The sequence below is a fragment of the Cnephaeus nilssonii genome (genome assembly GCF_951640355.1).
Source record: "Cnephaeus nilssonii genome assembly, chromosome: 3".
Lineage (NCBI taxonomy): Eukaryota > Metazoa > Chordata > Mammalia > Chiroptera > Vespertilionidae > Cnephaeus > Cnephaeus nilssonii.
Window position 1 is genome coordinate 11,069,354 of NC_137074.1, and position 17,288 is coordinate 11,086,641.

At 37.9% G+C, this 17,288-nt stretch overlaps 1 protein-coding gene across 1 annotated transcript in view; it reads left to right on the plus strand.

Moving 5' to 3' along the window:
- The window catches only part of ADAMTS5 (ADAM metallopeptidase with thrombospondin type 1 motif 5), a 51,940-nt gene that overhangs the window by 8,246 nt on the left and 26,406 nt on the right, over positions 1 to 17,288 (plus strand). The window contains exons 2-3 of the mRNA XM_079767182.1: positions 3,679 to 3,811; positions 14,244 to 14,411. Of these exons, the coding sequence (XP_079623308.1) occupies positions 3,679 to 3,811; positions 14,244 to 14,411 (301 nt within the window). The remainder of the gene's footprint in view (positions 1 to 3,678; positions 3,812 to 14,243; positions 14,412 to 17,288) is intronic.

Sequence of the window (17,288 nt, forward strand, 5' to 3'; positions counted from 1 at the left end):
GTGTGTGTGTGTGTGTGGTATTGCTTAGTTGTATCAGAAGCATAGATAGAGATTGTATAAACATGGGTTATTGTAATGGGTGGACCAACAGACACAATTAATGTAGTCTCTACTGAGATCCAAATCAAGACCTTTATAATTGGGGTAGCCAGAAAGCCAAATGACACATCAAGAATTGGATTCACATGGATTGGGAATTGTGGTATGTAAATGTATGCTTGTGTAATACTATGACTAAAATATGTTCCGCATCAGACTAATCTTCTATCACTAATCCCACTTCATAGGAATTGGGTAGACAGACAGATAGACATCTGAGGCTAGTTGAACCTTTCTTTAGGCCCTCCCCTTGAGCTCCACACCTGCCCTTCCCAGGTGGTGATATACATAGAAACAGAAGCTGCTGTTATTTAACTCGAGTTTCTCTTCTACAAGGTATTCTTCCTTCATCTTGGCTGCTGTTGCTGCAGTTGTGATGATTTGTGCTCTTACCGGCATGTGTTTCCTTTTCGATCCCTTTCTTAGCAGTACAGAGAGACCTAGCTCCTGAGCAAGGCAAGAAATCCTACAACTCCTGTTACTTGTTTCACTTTGCATGTTCACACACCTGCTTGGTTCATTTTTCTCACCCAGTCCTGACCGCCAGGATTCCCCAAGTTGTACTGTCTTCTCAGCATCTGCTTGTCAAGGTTGTATACTTTGCTGGCTCCCTGTCCCCAACTCCAACTGCAGGAATAGGTCTGGGGAACTAGTAGCTCTTCTAAATTCCATCAGTCACAGATATTGCCATATTCATAATGGCCAAACTATTGAATGGTCACCATGCCAATGACCTCCCTGTCAAGTCTTCATCAGTCTTGCTGACCATTTCCGCTCTATTTCTGAGTTAGATACAATGTCCCAGGCTTGTCTCCTGGCCAATGCCACACCACAAGCCCACTGGTTAAATCTCTGCATACTCTTGCAACCCTCGCTTTTTAGTTTTTACTAAATCTCCCATTGCATTACTGTCTGTCTACACCATGGTGAGAAAATATTGATCCTGCATGAAAAGAACTTCTTTAACATAACAAAGATATAACTTACCTTCATATCTACACTAATCAATCAGAAAAGCTCTTGTCAGCACTTTTAATTCATTTATCTCATGTGGATACTGTATGTGACTCACATTTCTTCAAGATCCCCTCCCCCAAATCCAGATAGATGGCTAGATAAATGCTATTGCCCCAACAGTATTGTTACTTCTACTGTGAATAATAATACAGATTCCTATAAATTTCAAATAAGATTCTCACCTATAAATATTGCTGTAAGTCACCACAAAAAATAGACATGAGTGTGATGTGATGCACAAGTTGAGTTTTAATACATTGGAATGAACATTGGATCACAAAGAAACACATGCATTTACTGTGAATCCCAAGATTGAAATCATAACGGGGCTGCCAGTGTTTGAAACTGTGTGAATTAAATGGAAAGGCTGCCAGTTTACATAATTATAGTTACAGAAATATAGAGAGTGTGACTATGTCATCATGGGGTTTAATCAGTGTGTTTTAAAAAAATAGCTGCTTCTCTTCATAAATTTGTCACATGCACACATTTCCATGGCAAAGGGCCAAATGAATTTAATGCAATTCAAGGATGACAAGGAGGACTGATGGCCTCTAATGAGCAATTCATTACCAGCAAACATATAGAAATTAAAAATCCAGATTAAACTTTGTTCAGAACAGGAAGACCATTTCTGTTTGCTGTGGCTCTTCAAACTCGTTAATGAAGTAAGGGGCAAGAAGGGGAAACAATATTGAATTTTAATATTCTACTTGAAGATAAGGAACCCCAAGTTGTGAAGATAAACACAAGTCTTGGTTTAAAAAAAGTATATGTGTGCAGAAATAAACTTAGAGTGTCTAGCAATTCGCTTAAACCATGACCTGGATCTTTGGTCTTAAAGCTACTAAAAGGATTGGGGGGGAAATGGATTAAAAAAATGTATTGTACTATACTATTAAATCTAAGACTTATTATTATGCAAAAGTGTGTTCCAATTTCAATTTTAAAAACTACTAATTTGTTCTCAACAGCTGTAATTTGAGATCCCACAGGATGACATATAAAGATACACAGGAAACTTTGGTAGGCTACTGATGGTTTGGTGATTTGATTCATCAAGCCTCCATGGCCAAGGTTTCCACTGTCTGGAACTACTAGTATAATAAGATGGCAGCCACAGTGTAATTCATCACAGTTGGGATTTCATAATGCATGGAACATAGTAAGAACCTGGAAATGTACTAGAGAGATCATAGGATATATCATTTAAATATTTTTTTTTTACTGTGGTTTGTTTTTTATGCAGCAAAATAGAGAAGAGTTAGAAGAATATGTTGACAATGAGGAGGTGGCATTAGTTATGTAGTAATAACATCTTGTGCTGGCTTCCAGAAGTCCATTGAGGTCTTACTAGCTTAGCTAGCGTATAGCTTGTTAAAGGTGTGTAAGGTCGACGTTGTGTCTGACTGTACATCACAATTCACCTCAATTAAGCAAATGTTTGTTGAGCTCCTTTCATAAGTCAGACACTGTGGTAGTGGGGATACTAAGATGATAGCTGTAATAAAAACTGTGCATGTTATTTCAACTAGTACATTGTCATCTTTCATAGTAATTAATAATTTTTTAAAAATATTTTCATTGTAGTAATTTAACTATGGCTTACTAGGATACTATCTTGCTTTTTCAGATATAAATATGCACACTGCCGATTAATTTTTATTGAAAACCAAAGACAAGCACAATAAATTCTAATGTATATTAATACTCAAATAGCATTTAAAGGAAAGTTTATCATGATAGATCTATCATGCAAAAAACATTGGCTTATGTTTTCTCTTTACACTTCTCCATTTTAAATTGTCTGTTGATGTCTCTTTTATCTAAATCTATAACTTGTAACCATTAGTGGGGCATGATCATGTTCCCCTTTAAGAATCTCTTAATATACAACTTCTCACCAGAAAAATGCATACACTCACTTATATAAACACAATATATAACATGTATTTTGAGTACTGATCTGGTTGAGAAATAGTTCATTAAATGCATACATTTCTAAAGACACGACCTGTGAAATTACAACTCAATTTAGAAATTAATAGATGCTTAAGGAATCATGTTTTAGATTAAAATTTAGTTTCCTATCCAAATTACTGATAAATTGATATCCTGCCACAAATATGTGGTTGCCGTTTGCCCCTGTGATGGAAAATAAATTATTAGGCTGGGCTTCTGATAAAGTTAGCATGCATTTAGGCCAGACTATTAAGGCTTTCCTAAGCATGACCATATGTGAAAGTGGTCCATGACATATGTGTCTGCATACATGGGCTATAGCTTGGTGAAGGCTCCAGCTGTTACTACAATGGACAGGCTACAATCCTCCGATATCTTTTTTAATGTAATTGAGTCCCCTCATCCTTCTGTGCCTCTGGGGCTCAGAGAAGCTTAGAAGAGTCGATGCCATTGGTTTGTCTTTGGAACATTTCCAGAGCCGAACAGGTGATACCATAAACATACCCCAGTGCTGCCTTTTGCAGTGAGCAAGTGGTTTTCCAAGGTGGACCCTTCTGGATGGTAATTGATTTTAATGATTTCTTTCTTTCTCCTGGGAAGGATTTATGTGGGCATCATTCATGTGACACCCTGGGAATGGCAGACGTTGGGACCATATGTTCTCCGGAGCGCAGCTGTGCTGTGATTGAAGACGATGGCCTCCACGCAGCTTTCACTGTGGCTCACGAAATTGGTATGCAGCGCCCTTTCTCTTCCCTCGCCAAATCAAACACTTGTAACAGCTGCAGCAGGAACTGAAATACTTGGCAATGAATTCCAGATTTCTCCTGGTTCAGATGCGGCCTTAGGGATTAAATTTGTTTGTATTTGCACTTTTAGGGTTAACTAATAAGGGAGACGGAAGGCAAAGTCAGGCACACAGTAGATGTTTCCTGTCTGACACTTGTCATTTAAAAGCATAAGTGAAATTTGCTACTGCCACTGTCTTTTAAGCATCCTTAAATGACTCTTAGAGGAGATTTGTCACAGTTGGCTAGGAATGCAGAGATGTTCCTCTTAGGGGTTACTCAAGACTCTATTGACTCATCCAGGGCTAAGCGGTTTGCACACAAATTTATCATGTTTTCTTCCACCCTGGCTGATAATAGTTTGGTCCTGTCAGAGGTAATCAATAGCTTATGGTAAACATGCCTGTCTTGTTTTTAATAGCAAAGCCAAGCTCAATGGGCAACAGAGTTTGTTTTAAAATGTCACTTCACTGGTGTGTTTGTCATATGAAACACATCTAAATCCTAAAACTAGAAGTTTAGGGCTGAGTTAGTTGTTGAAAAATATCCCAGCAGTTAGGATTATGTGTTTTCTAACATTGTTATAGGCTACTAGGTAGGTGTATGAGAGGTTAGTTCAGTACTTAGGATTAGATGTTAGAGTTAGACACGTCTGGGCTCAATTCTTGCTAAAGTACCTTCTATCTCTGTCACATTGGTCTTACTATTTAAACTCTCTAAGCTTTAGATTTTATATCTGAAGTATAGGAACAACATTGCCTATTTCATGGAGTTATTTTCAGGACCAAATTGGTTAAATCATAGGTATCAGCTGTTATTGTTATCCACATAATCATCTGTTTTGCTTTTAAATTGAATAGTTCATTTCCATTTTTAAATGTATGTATCACCTTTTAGCAACATTTTTTTTTGAAGGGCAGGGTATGATTTGATAATTATTGTTATTTTTTGCTGTATTTTATTAAATAGATTTTGTTTTTTAAGCTAAAACCCTAATTTTTAAATAGAAATTAATTTTTTTCACATCCTCAGTAGGCAAAGAATATTCCCAAGGTGTTGATTTCTTGCTTCTATGTGTTCTTTAAATTCTTCAAATCAAAGGTGTAATTAATTGCATGTATCATCAGTGTATCGCAGCAGTAAAATAGAGATCTGTAGTTAAATTTCAATTCTTATGTGTTAATCATGACTTTAATTTTCTTAACTGACACTCTTCTTAGCATCTAAGCAAAAAAAGCAACAAACATAAAGTATTTGTTGCCTAAATAACCACTCAGAGGCACAGCTGATAATAATTCAATATTACATCTCATGAATTGAGCATCTTTAGCTTAAGGAACCCATGATCTGAGATGAAATCCCAGCTCTGTCTTAGGATTCTGTGTTTTATGTCAGGTGAGTCATTTAGACACTCTCAGAATCCATGGCTCTCTGTTGTGCTGGGCTAGAAGAGCTGAAAGTATTTTTAAGATCCATATGCCATTTGAGCTTCAGGGATGGGATTATGCCTTCACCTGTATCTCACTCATGCATATTAAAGTAACTAATTAAAATTACAGCCTCGTCTTGGCTAGGTGACTTGGTTGGTTGGAGTCTTGTCCTATGCACCAAAAGTTTGCAGGTTCAAGCCCCAATAGGGTCAGGTATACGAGGCAACCTACCAATGTCTCTCTCTCTCTCTCTCTCTCTCTCTCTCTCTCTCTCTCTCTCTCTCTTCTCTCTCTCTCTCCTTCCCTTCCTTTCTCTCTTCATCTTTCTCTCTCTCTAAAATCAATGAAAACATATCCTTGGGTGAGGATTAAGAAAAGAAAAACAAAACTATAGCCTCATATAGATCCTAACTCAATATTTATTACATGTCTCTGTGTGTTCATGAGTGAGTAAGAGGCAGAAACATGAAAGCTGCCCAAGCATTGGCAACCTTCCAATTCTGCATCAAGAGAGATTAGTCCAAATACTCAAGAGGATTGTAATTAAACAGAAGATTTAAAAAGTAACACCAGTAATTAATCACCATTATTCAGAGTGAGAGAAGCCCCATAAGATTCTAAATCCCTGGGAAGGCAGGGGGTGGTTCTTCTCTGTCTGGGCAGAGGGATGGTGAGGAGTAAGGAACAGAGCTGAATTTTGGCATCGCCCATCTGTAAGATTATGAGCCAAGTCCTGATTTTCCCAAGAAGAGATTACAAATTCCTTGAAGGAAGGGCTATTACTTCCTTCAGTCCTATACTGATCCCTTTTCACACTTGGACAGCATCTGGGAGACTTCCTTGGAAGAGTACCCTGCAGTAGTACGTGCATCTTCTTTGGGGCTGCATTGACTCTCAAGCCGAGTGGGCTGGAATGAAGATGCTCCCAGCATCACCTTTCCCAGCCCTCCTGAATCCTAACCCAAGGGTCTTGGGTCACACAGACAGATGCAACAGTCTGAAAGGGAAGAAGCCAGATACCAATGAGAACAAGTGTTTTATTAAAACTAAATGTATGCAATACAAACTTTTCTTAATAGGACAAGAATATTGAACATCGTTTTACAAGACAACAATGTAGGAGAAATGTGGGTTTCTATGTGAAAAATCAAACCTGAATTGTTGACATATGGCTATACCCTTCAGTCCCCTTTCATTTCTTGGTTGAATCACCTCTATTTACTACTTTAAACTTCTCTATAATTTGTTCTCCAATCAAACTCTGCCTACTTAATTTCCCTTTTTGCATGACATATGGCCCAATCTGAGACATTTAAGATCTGGGCATAGAGGAATATGGATTTAATTCCCATTTCATAAAGGGATCTGGCTTTCATTCATTTTTTAATTGCTTTATTATTCTTTAATTTCACTTTTTGCCTTAAACAATTGTGAACATGTGTTATAAAGTCTGAGCCTTATGAAACTTAGAGAAGATAACCTTACAAAATAGTTCCTAATCATCTGCATGTGATTACAGTCTCCCCTCCACAGCCAGTGTGTTCTGGAGTCTGTTTCCAGTGCTTTATTTTTAGGTTGTTGCATGAGGCCATGTAACGAGCTATTCATGCTCTAGATTCTAATTCTGCTCCATCCTTCTCATGTGATTTCCTCCCTTCCCTTTTATTAGACATATACTACCTCCCAGATTTGGAGGTTAACGATACGGGCTCTGTCTGGTGATGAAAGTGACCTTGTGAGACCACGGTTTTGCTAGAGTGTTTTGAATTTCCTTGAGCCCATTTCAGAATGTGCAGTTTGCTTCATGTACGCAGACTGTAAATATGTTACTAGCTTAAAAACATAAGCTGTGGAGAAAATGTCCAGGCTGTTTCCATATTTTTTCTTTGTTATTTCTTCTATAAGCTCTAAAGGCTATATTTGGTTAAGAATAACACTTTCATGAACCGACTTAAATTTTCTCATGGAATGCCCCACTGCATCCTCTTTTTATACATAGTAGTTTTAAACACAAAGCTATTGTACTTGAATGAAAATTTTCTCTGTTCTTTTCCCTCCTCCAGCTGAAAATTTTTTGTATTGAGAATTAACAGGAAAGATAAAGAGTCCGCCTGAAGTGCCTTTTGGCACCTGTTCAATCCATGGTGTTAAAGTCAGAAAGAAGTGGGTTAAGTGAACAATTGGGGAAGTGACTCTTTCCATGCCCTGCATGTTAACTGGAATACTTTTCTTTCCCTGCTAATTCTTTCTAAGAAAGAGCTAGATGTTGGAGGTACCTACTCAATTGGTGCCCAGACAGGCTTCTGGAAAGTAAATTTTGATGACCTTAGATTCTCCATAAGCAGCAAGTCTTTGCCTTCCTCCTGTCTATGTTATGTGCATGTAAACACTAACTACATTTTGAGAACATTTATGAAAGTCGCTTTAAACCATCAAGAACCCAGTCCCCCACCTCTGTTCCTTGAGTGGAGGCAAGAATGTGGTTACAGCCATTTTACAACCCAAATGTGAACTGGAGAAAGTTTCAAGTCGATGTAAGTTTATATTTTGAGTTTATATTTTTAACTTGTCAAATGTTTTATTATCGGCTTGTAATAATAAAGATTTCACCTGCTGCACACATGGTTGCTCAAAATAATAATTTTATTGATGTTGGGCCAGCTTCTAATACAGCAGGAGGGACAATCTGACTTTATTTAGACTAATGAAATCCATGATTTGCAAACTTGCCGAAGCTTTGCTTCATGGCAGTTAATTATAAAATGTGCTAAGTGACTCTCTTCACCACGAAAGATTCCAAAATGCCTCCTCAGCTGAAAGCAGGCAACGGAGAAAGCTGAAGCCAAACGTTTGGCTGGAGACCTGGGAAGTGGTTGAGACACAACAGCAGAGCTGCCCGCGTTTTGCTGTGGTTAGAGTGCGTTCCCCGGTTGTGCTGATCTGCGTGGGACTGTGCTCCCCTAGATGATTAGATTAAACAAGGCCGTGTTTTGAAAGTGGAAACACCATAGACCAACGCCAAGTGCACAGAATCAGATGTCAGGACTGGCTGTGAGATGTGAAATGAAAGGAAGCTAGGATGAAATTTGGTATTTTCCCCCAAAACCATAGCTTTAATCAACACCAACTGAGCATTTTTTTTTTCTTTCTATCCAGTTTGGGCCAGTGCCACACTGTGTCTTTCTTGGCCCCCAGATGAAAGGTGGGAATCAGTCTTTGTTGTATGCCTGGCAGCACGGAGAGATTTAGTGTTTAGCATCAGTTGTTTGTTTTAGAAATCAAATCCCAATTAATATTTCTGTAGGGGAGGCCTATCCTAGTAGATGGTTTGCCATATGTGGAAACCCAACCAGTTGAAAGTGGCCTAAAAAGTAAATATCTCACACACTTAATGCATGATTTTTTCTCTCCTTATGATAAGAAATGTCCCCTTCTCTCCCAAATCAAGAGTGTCTAGAAATGTCAAAATTTATCAAAATGACTGAAGATTGGAATACTCATACGTAAAAGTATAATAAGCCCAGGATGTCAATGAGAACAACAAAGTGCTAACAATTACTGGGCAATAGGTATTTGTCAGGCCTGTATTCTGAGCACTTTGCATCTTTTATATCATTGAATGCTCACAAAACACCATGAAGTAAGCACTTTTAATGGGTCACGCAAGAGACAGAAAACTGACATAGAGAGAAATTTCTAAACTTGTCTAAGGTCAACAACTAGTATGCTGGTAAAATTCTAACCCATTTCATCTGGCCGCAGACCCCAAGATTTTGATACCATCCTCTAATGGCTTGTTGGTGCTCATTTTGAAGGAGATAATCTTGAATTTGATTCAGAAGGGTATTGACACAGCTAGTTATAAAGTAAAAAAAAAATAATAATAATTAAGTTTTGTTCCTTCCAATTGATGCAATATTTGCCATTTATGTTTACTGCTTTGAAATGGGAGTTCTAGAGTTTTATTATTTTTACATAAAACTGCATTTGAATGCACATGAACTCTCCTCCTATCGGAGCTCCCGGATCTCTTCTTCAAGGATTCTAGATTCTGATCCCATGTGAGCTATTGACTCACTTTTCAACCCCTTGGCATGACCTTCTTGCACCTCAATAATCCCAGCTGGAAAATTAGGTAAAATAAAAACATGATTTCATTAAGAGACAGATGCTTCATTTGACCAGTGCTTTCTTAAGTAAACACATTACAGAGTTTTGTGACACATTTTTAGGAGCTTGCTGTATCCCCTTGTCCATTGGTCACTCTGGGGTCAAGAGCCTGAAATTCTGTTTAACTTGCAGACCAAAGTTTAGAAAAACAACCAATTTCCTTTCTGAGGTTAATGTTATAAGTCAGCTCTGGTTGTACAGTAATACCTGAGTTGAATAAGAAGCTGAACTAACATTTTCCTTTAAAGTAACATGTCTTCACCCAGGTGAACATTATCTCAGGTTTTCTAACAGCAGATTCACTTGTGAATTTAGGAAGGCAAGGTGATTTAAAAAATCTATATTTTGAATATTAGAGATGAAATTTATTTAATACAATCACACCCACTTGCCAATTTTAAAAGACGGTTATCATACTAGAGAAAGTATCATGTGACTAGTTGTTTGCTATCTGAACTAACAATATAATTCAAACTCTTACCCCGTAGTCTTTGCTTTGACATAATCTACCATGAAAAGCATTTCCTTAGCCTAATTGAAATAAACTTCTTCTTGATGGGTGATGGGCACTTAATGGCATGACTTTTGTATTTATGATGTGCTTTAGTGTCTATTAAGAAAAGATCAGTATTTTCTCCAAAAGCACTTACAAATTACACCTTGATTTTAAACAGCAAGATTCAGTTCTGGTGGTTGCCTCACTTGGGTAAATACTGATCAGACAGCTATATGATTCTCTAAATTTTACTCTGACCTCTCTAATACCTTTTCTTCCTTATTTCGTGTATAAATGCAAATGCCATTAACCAGTGCACCCACTATGCAAATGTATTTGGTCCTTAATTGCCTCAGGATTTTAGGTGAGAAGTTTGCAATTACATCAATTGAGAATTAGAGATTCACTAATAAAAATAGTAATGTAAACAAGATTGCTTAACTTAGTTCAAGCAAATGAACTTCTTCAGGCTTTTTGCAATCTACTAATTACACATGGTTGCAAATACAAATACTAATTTTTCCATAAATCAGGACTCTAGGACCTCAACGCGAAACCCTGATAGTGAATTGTTGCCCTAAATCCACTAGGAGTTTTCACTTCCTGTTTTACTGCAGGAACTTGGTTAAGCTTTCTCTAACATCTTCTTTTACCCTCCAAAATTGCTTTGAGACCTCTTTATCTTTCTTTTCCTATACTTTGACTTGAGAAAGATGTCTCTCTCTCTCTTTCCAAGGGTAACAATGGCTCTTCTGTGACTTTCTGGAATCCATCCCCCTGCCTCCTCCAAAACCTTACCCCTCAAATAACTTTGCTCGGTGTGTTCTAAAAACTCATCATAAAATACATATTTGATGAAAACAACAATGAATCACTTTAAGAGTTGTAAACAATTTCTCCAATATTTTCTTACATTGGCTGTTTTACTCTCTGGGGCACATGTATGAATATTATCCATGCTAAGCCTGCTGGAGGCAGCTCGTCGGAGAAATGCTTAATCTCCCATCCACATCTGTAATTTTAAAATTCTCTGTGAGTGATTTATGAGCAAACTCTCACTGGAAAAGGCAATGTCCTAGGTAGTCAATGACATCATGTTATATTCTGATTCCCCTTCACAACATGCACTTGAAATATATTGTTTTCAGCTGGGACATTGCTTTTTAAAATTTCCTAGATTCTGGATTTTTCTCTTTGAGTCAGCTTTTAGTGTTCTTGTGTGTTGTCTTTATTGAGAATGTCCTTTTAAAATAGGTTATGCTGCCCTGGCAGGTTTGTGCAGTGGTTAGAGCATCAGCCCACGACTGAAGGGTCTCGGGTTCGATTCTGATAAAGGGCACGTTCCTCAATTACAGGCTCAATCCTTGTAGGACTGTGTGCAGGAGGCAACCGATCAATGTGTCTCTCTCACATCGATATTTCTCTCTCTCTATCCCCCTCCCTTCCACTCTATCTGAAAAAAAAAAATCTATGGAAGAAATATCCTCAGCTGAGGATAATGCTTTTATGTGTACCTTGCCATTTTAGGGCTCAAAGATACTGCCAGTATCATGCCTGGCATTGGACGTCTTAGCATAATGATTGGAGGATCCCATTTGCAAATCGCCACTTTTCCTGCTCACGGCCTTTGCTATGTGTGTCACGTCTTTCCTGAAGGGGATCCAACATCCCTCACATTGATCTTCCATTTTCATTCCTGTCCAGCTCCTGCGGGGAAGTCACATGGGTTTCTCTCACTGTGCCCTGGCTCCAGCTACTGTGGCACTGGCTGCCTGATTCTCTGGGCGCTTAAAAGTTCTCCAGATTGCCCAGGACTCTCACTGCCCTTGAGAGAGCATGCCTGTCCCAGCCAGCTGACACACTTTTCCATGGAGGAGGGACCATTCATCTGCCCTCCGAAGAGTCCGTGTCTCTTTCAATGGATGCTCAAGCAAGTCCGCGCCTGACCGACTCTCGGGGACCTTAGAAAATTCACATCTCCTTTTAGCTCTTGCTGAAGCGGGACTCAGATTCGTTCATGCTCAGAATGGCAATATTTTCTGAGGTCCATATAAGAATTTCTTATCTGTATCTTCAGCAGAAGTGAAGTTGCAGTGCTAAATCAGTAAATGTAGGGAGCATACAAGTCACACTAGTATGCCAAGTAGCATGCCAAAATATTCATAAAATTATACCAACTAATTTTAAAAGAAACTGCTTTGCTTATATAACCGAAATTTTTAAAATGATATGCCTTACCACTATATGAAAGACAAAAGTTGAGGTGCTCTCCCAGGCCCCTCAAAGTTAATTTGGCATCTGCCACATGGCCTGCATTTTAAATCAGAAACCTAAAACCTACCTTCCAAATGAAGTGACAATCCCTTAATAAAAATGCATATGGCAAGTGCTACTTACTTATGTAGATTCGGAGGGGGGGGGGGGAAACGCTCTTAGTCCTTTAAATAAATATGATTATTTTATGAAATAGAATGCAAAAAGTACGTGCCTTTTTAAATATGAAATAAATATGTTGCAGAGGTCTCTTTAAGCCATTTCCCCTCTCGTTTATGCCAGGGGGGAAAACTCAAGTGTGAAATTTCCCTACAAATCCCAGTGTTAGCTGATAAACATTCTGCCTTGGAAAAACCCAAGCAGTACAGAGTGTATTCTCAACCCATCTTTGATGTACTAAGTAACTTTAAGCCATGTTAAATAGGGCATGCATGAAAGAGCTGAGCTGTGGGTCCCCTGAAAAACTCAACATACCACCCCAAAACTGGAAGAACCCCTCCAATCTCCGGTTGCATGTTATTTGGAGTGGACTTTGCAGACTGTGATGCGCTTTCATGTTACCAAATAAAACGTGACTGCTGGTGGGAAGTTTTCCCTAAGAAAACTTGCTAGCCTAGTAAATGCTATTGAAGTAAATAACTGCTTAAATAGCATGAAAATGTTGAGCCTCGGAAGGTCACCAAGTCCTAGCTACTTCATGTCAGCCACAACAGCAACCAGCTGCTCCGTGGACAACTTTGTTATGAGGTGTTGGTGATTTAACAAGTTGGCCAAAAGTAGTTGGAATGCGTGAAAGACTTCATCTCTGTTGGGTTTTACTGGTACACACTGGACTTTTTTGGTGGAGTGATCCAAGTTCTTGCCTTTGGTATTCAGAAACCCACAGAAAATGCAGTAATCATTTTTCTGTAGGATTTCCTACATTCCTGTGTAGTGGTTTGTGTATGATTCTATAAACTTTTGCAAAAATGCTACCAGGAGTATCTATTTCCTACTTTTCAGAGTTTCTACACTGCTGCCCCGAATTTATTTTTGTAGAACATTTTAGATTTATTGGACATTGACTCTTTATCCTTAGACTATGTAAAAATTAATCTTATGTGGTAAACAGTTCCGTTGGATTACAAGACCGTGGTTATGAACTCTGTGATATAATACCTATCTTGTAGAATGGAGATGGCAGTGACTGGGAGCCGGGGAAACATGGCTGAGAGGGATAAGTACAAACATCACCTACCTGAGTGGTTTTAGACAATCACTTACCTTCCCAATATTTTTCTTTTCTCTTTAAGCTTTAACACTCCATAATGAGCATCTTGGTATTTAGGGCTTTTCTTAAATGTAAATGAAACTGTGCCATTTATGTGTGGGAGTAGTAAACATTCATAACTCACTAAATAACAAAAAGAAATGAAAGGGTGAGACAAGCTTACATTTACAAGCAGCCAGAAAGTTACTCATTTCACTTCTCTTTCTTTCCCAGTCATCTCATATAGCTACTTGGCTAAGGAAATAGAAGCCATCTACTAAGTCTTTACAACTTGCAGACATTGAGTTAAATACAGAGGATTCCACAGTCAATGGAGGGAAATGTTCTCTGATCTCATGGGGATTTTGATTGACCAGAGAAGGGGGAAAATTAGACAAATAATCACAATAATATGTAGTGAGGGCTATGACCTAATCCCACAGTTGTCTTGCAAATTCTTGATTCTAAATAAGGCCTCACTTCTACGTATCATTGAGCATGTGTGATCCAGATGCATCATGGGAACATCTACTCCTTAGTGTCCTTTTCAGATTTTCCCCTAAATGTTTACCAAAAGTGACTGCTTCTAACTATATGCAGCTTTAATTTCCCCGGGGGCCCGGTCGCTGCGTGAGAAAGGCAGTTAAAATGAACTCATGTATAATTGTGGGGGGGAAATCAAGTGCTAGTGTAATTGTCTCAGAAAAGTAGAATCGCAAAATCACTCTGATTCGCACTTCCTGTAATCTCTCCTGTAGGACATCTCCTTGGCCTCTCCCATGACGATTCCAAATTCTGCGAAGAGAACTTTGGCTCCACAGAAGATAAGCGCCTAATGTCTTCCATCCTAACCAGCATCGATGCATCCAAGCCCTGGTCCAAATGTGCCTCAGCCACCATCACAGAATTCCTGGACGATGGCCACGGTAAGTATTGTCAAGGATAACAGAGGCTCAAAAACAAAATTTAGGATTATTACGAGTTTTCCTTTATTATATACTCATGACATTCACCTTGCCCTCTAAGACAATGGTGGTTTAGACAGTGTGAAGAAAAAAAAGCAGCAAGAGAACTGACTGTCTGTTGGTCTATAATGCCAACATCCTTGGTGGCATTATAGCAATGATATTTTTTGCTTTTGAATTGAAAAGTTCAAAAGAGAAGCAGTGTGGGAGACCACACAGAAGGCCTAGCTCGTGGCCTGAAAGCCTGGCTTTTATTCCTTCTTTCACCACTGGCTTCCTGTGAGAATGCTGGCAGACATCTTATATCCCTGCTATTAATACAACTCGCAGAATTACTTGTTACATGCCTATTAGAGGGGTGTGGTTCAGGTGTAGGTGACAATTCTGTCAGATTCTCTTTATGGCAACAGAAAGCCAGGAAAGGGAGCACTTTAGGTTTGCATTCACTGGACGAATTTGATTTCATCCTCATGGCAGATTCTCCTGAAAGTGGAGTAAAAACTGAGGAACGGAAATAGAAAATCAATCTGAATGGTGGGAAAAGACTTCAAGAACTTCAAACGAAAATCTTTGGCTTTCTCATTCAGATACAGTTCAAGAGCACAGCATGCTTTATTAAATTCTGTAAACCTAGGATTAGTGAATTTTATTAAAACACTAAGGAAGTAACCGTTTTTAGAAATAAGTTCTGACCCATAAGTAATCTTTGAAACAAGAAGTTGCAAATTTCCTAGCATTCCTTATTATTTTAAAATACTAGAAACACTGAAGAATAGGCTCATTAGAGTTGAAAGAACTTCAGAGACCACTTAGTTCAAGTTTCTCATATTACAGAAAAGAACATAGTCTCATTTCTTGTGGCTTTTTTTTTTTCTCTTAAAATTTGTCTCTTTATAAAACTCATGGTTGAATTGAATATGACAGAAATTGTTGAGCATAATGATTGTCCATAAATTTAACTTTATAATGATTGCTTCAAAGTTGGATAAAGAGAATCTGTAATAACTGCTTTTTCCTAGTTCCACAAAGTTAGGGTTTGATATTTTTGTAATTTCTTAGTGAGCTCACCATCTTCAACTTTGACTCCATAATGTCAAAACAATTAAAAATTTAATTTTTTTTCAGACAAAAATAAATTCTATTCCATAGTTCTTTGGTGGCTTGTAGGCAAAATCTGTTCATTAACTCATATTTTGCTCTGTTAGTGGAAATGCTTTATCCACTTCGGAATTTTAAAATTTCTTATTTCTGAATATAATCCATGCTCAACTTGGTTTAAAATTTTCCTCAATACAAAATATATGTTCTTTGTTCATTGAAAGGACATCTCAATATCTCAAAGATTTGAGATAATACTGAGAATCAATGAACTAGGCTTTGCCTTTAGACTAATAATAAAGTGGTAATTTTCTGTTTAGCTCAGTTTACAATGTTGATTAAATATTGATAAACTCCCAAAATTAATGTTTATTTAATTATCTGCCTGTCTACATGGATCAAGCGAATGTCTAGTAAAGTCCCTCTTGAGTAGAATCGCATTCTCCAACCCTTCCTTCCTTCCTTCCTTCCTTCCTTCCTTCCTTCCTTCCTTCCTTCCTTCCTTCCTTCCTTCTTTCCTTCCTTCCTTCCTTCTTTCCTTCCTTCCTTCCTTTCTTTCATCTTCTTTCCTTCCTTCCTTTCTTCCTCTCTCTCTCTCTCTCTCTCTCTCTCCTCTCTCTCTCTCTCTCTCTTTCTTAAAGCAAATGCCTTTTTAAAAAAATATATTTTTATTGATCTCAGAGAGGAAGAGAGAGAGAAATATCAATGATGAAAGAGAATCACTGATTGGCTGCCTCCTGCATGCCCCACACTGGGGTTAGAGCCTACAATCCAGGCATGTGCCCTGACTGGGAAATGAACTGTGTGACCTCTTGGTCCATAGCTCGACACTCAACCTCTGAGCCAGGCCAGCCGGGCATGTATTCTCTACTCTTACTATTGCTTTTGCTCGGATTTTTTTCTCAGGCTTTCTGAAAATGAAATCACATTAATATTTTATTTCAGCATCACACGTTACACATTCCAAAATGTTGAGTTAAACTTTGAATCACTAAATGGGTGGATTTAGTTGCTAAGGCAGCAAATACTTATGGCTAAAATGGGACCAAATTTTTTTCCCTGTGCAAGTATTAGGTCAGTTAATTACAATGCTGTGCAGAATTTTATTTCTTATTACCATAATTTTGGAATGATTCATTTATTTCACATTTGTGGAATCCATGATCTTACTTTCTGTGCAGTAAATATGCTTTTAGTATTATCTTCATTTTCTAATATTACTTCTGTATTTAAAAGAGTCCATTCTCAGAGTTGTTAGATTTTTGCAACTAATTTACATGTTTTATATATCTCTATGTCTGTTCCAAAGGATCTCATGGTATGTAACAACCAAGAACATATTTTTAGTGGAAACAGACCTAATTCACTTGCAATGATAAAGTCTTATCTGAATTTCTCATTTACATGTTAAACAACTAAATTCAATTCCCTAAATTGAATTTTGACAGCAAATTCTCTTAGGTGGTTTATTCATTTCATGAAATTTAGACTCTCACTTTTAAATATATTGGTTAGGCAGTCTTGCATTTTAATAACACAACAACAAAGCCTTTTTCAGTAGCCTATAAGGAATCAAGAAATTTCAGAATAAGGAAAAAAATAAAGAAAGAAAGAAAGAAAGAAAGAAAGAAAGAAAGAAAGAAAGAAAGAAAGAAAGAAAAAAAGGCCCTATGATACAATGGCAAGCTTTCAATTATGTGCATTTCAAAATAGCATGCAGAGCAATGCTCTCTGTAAATG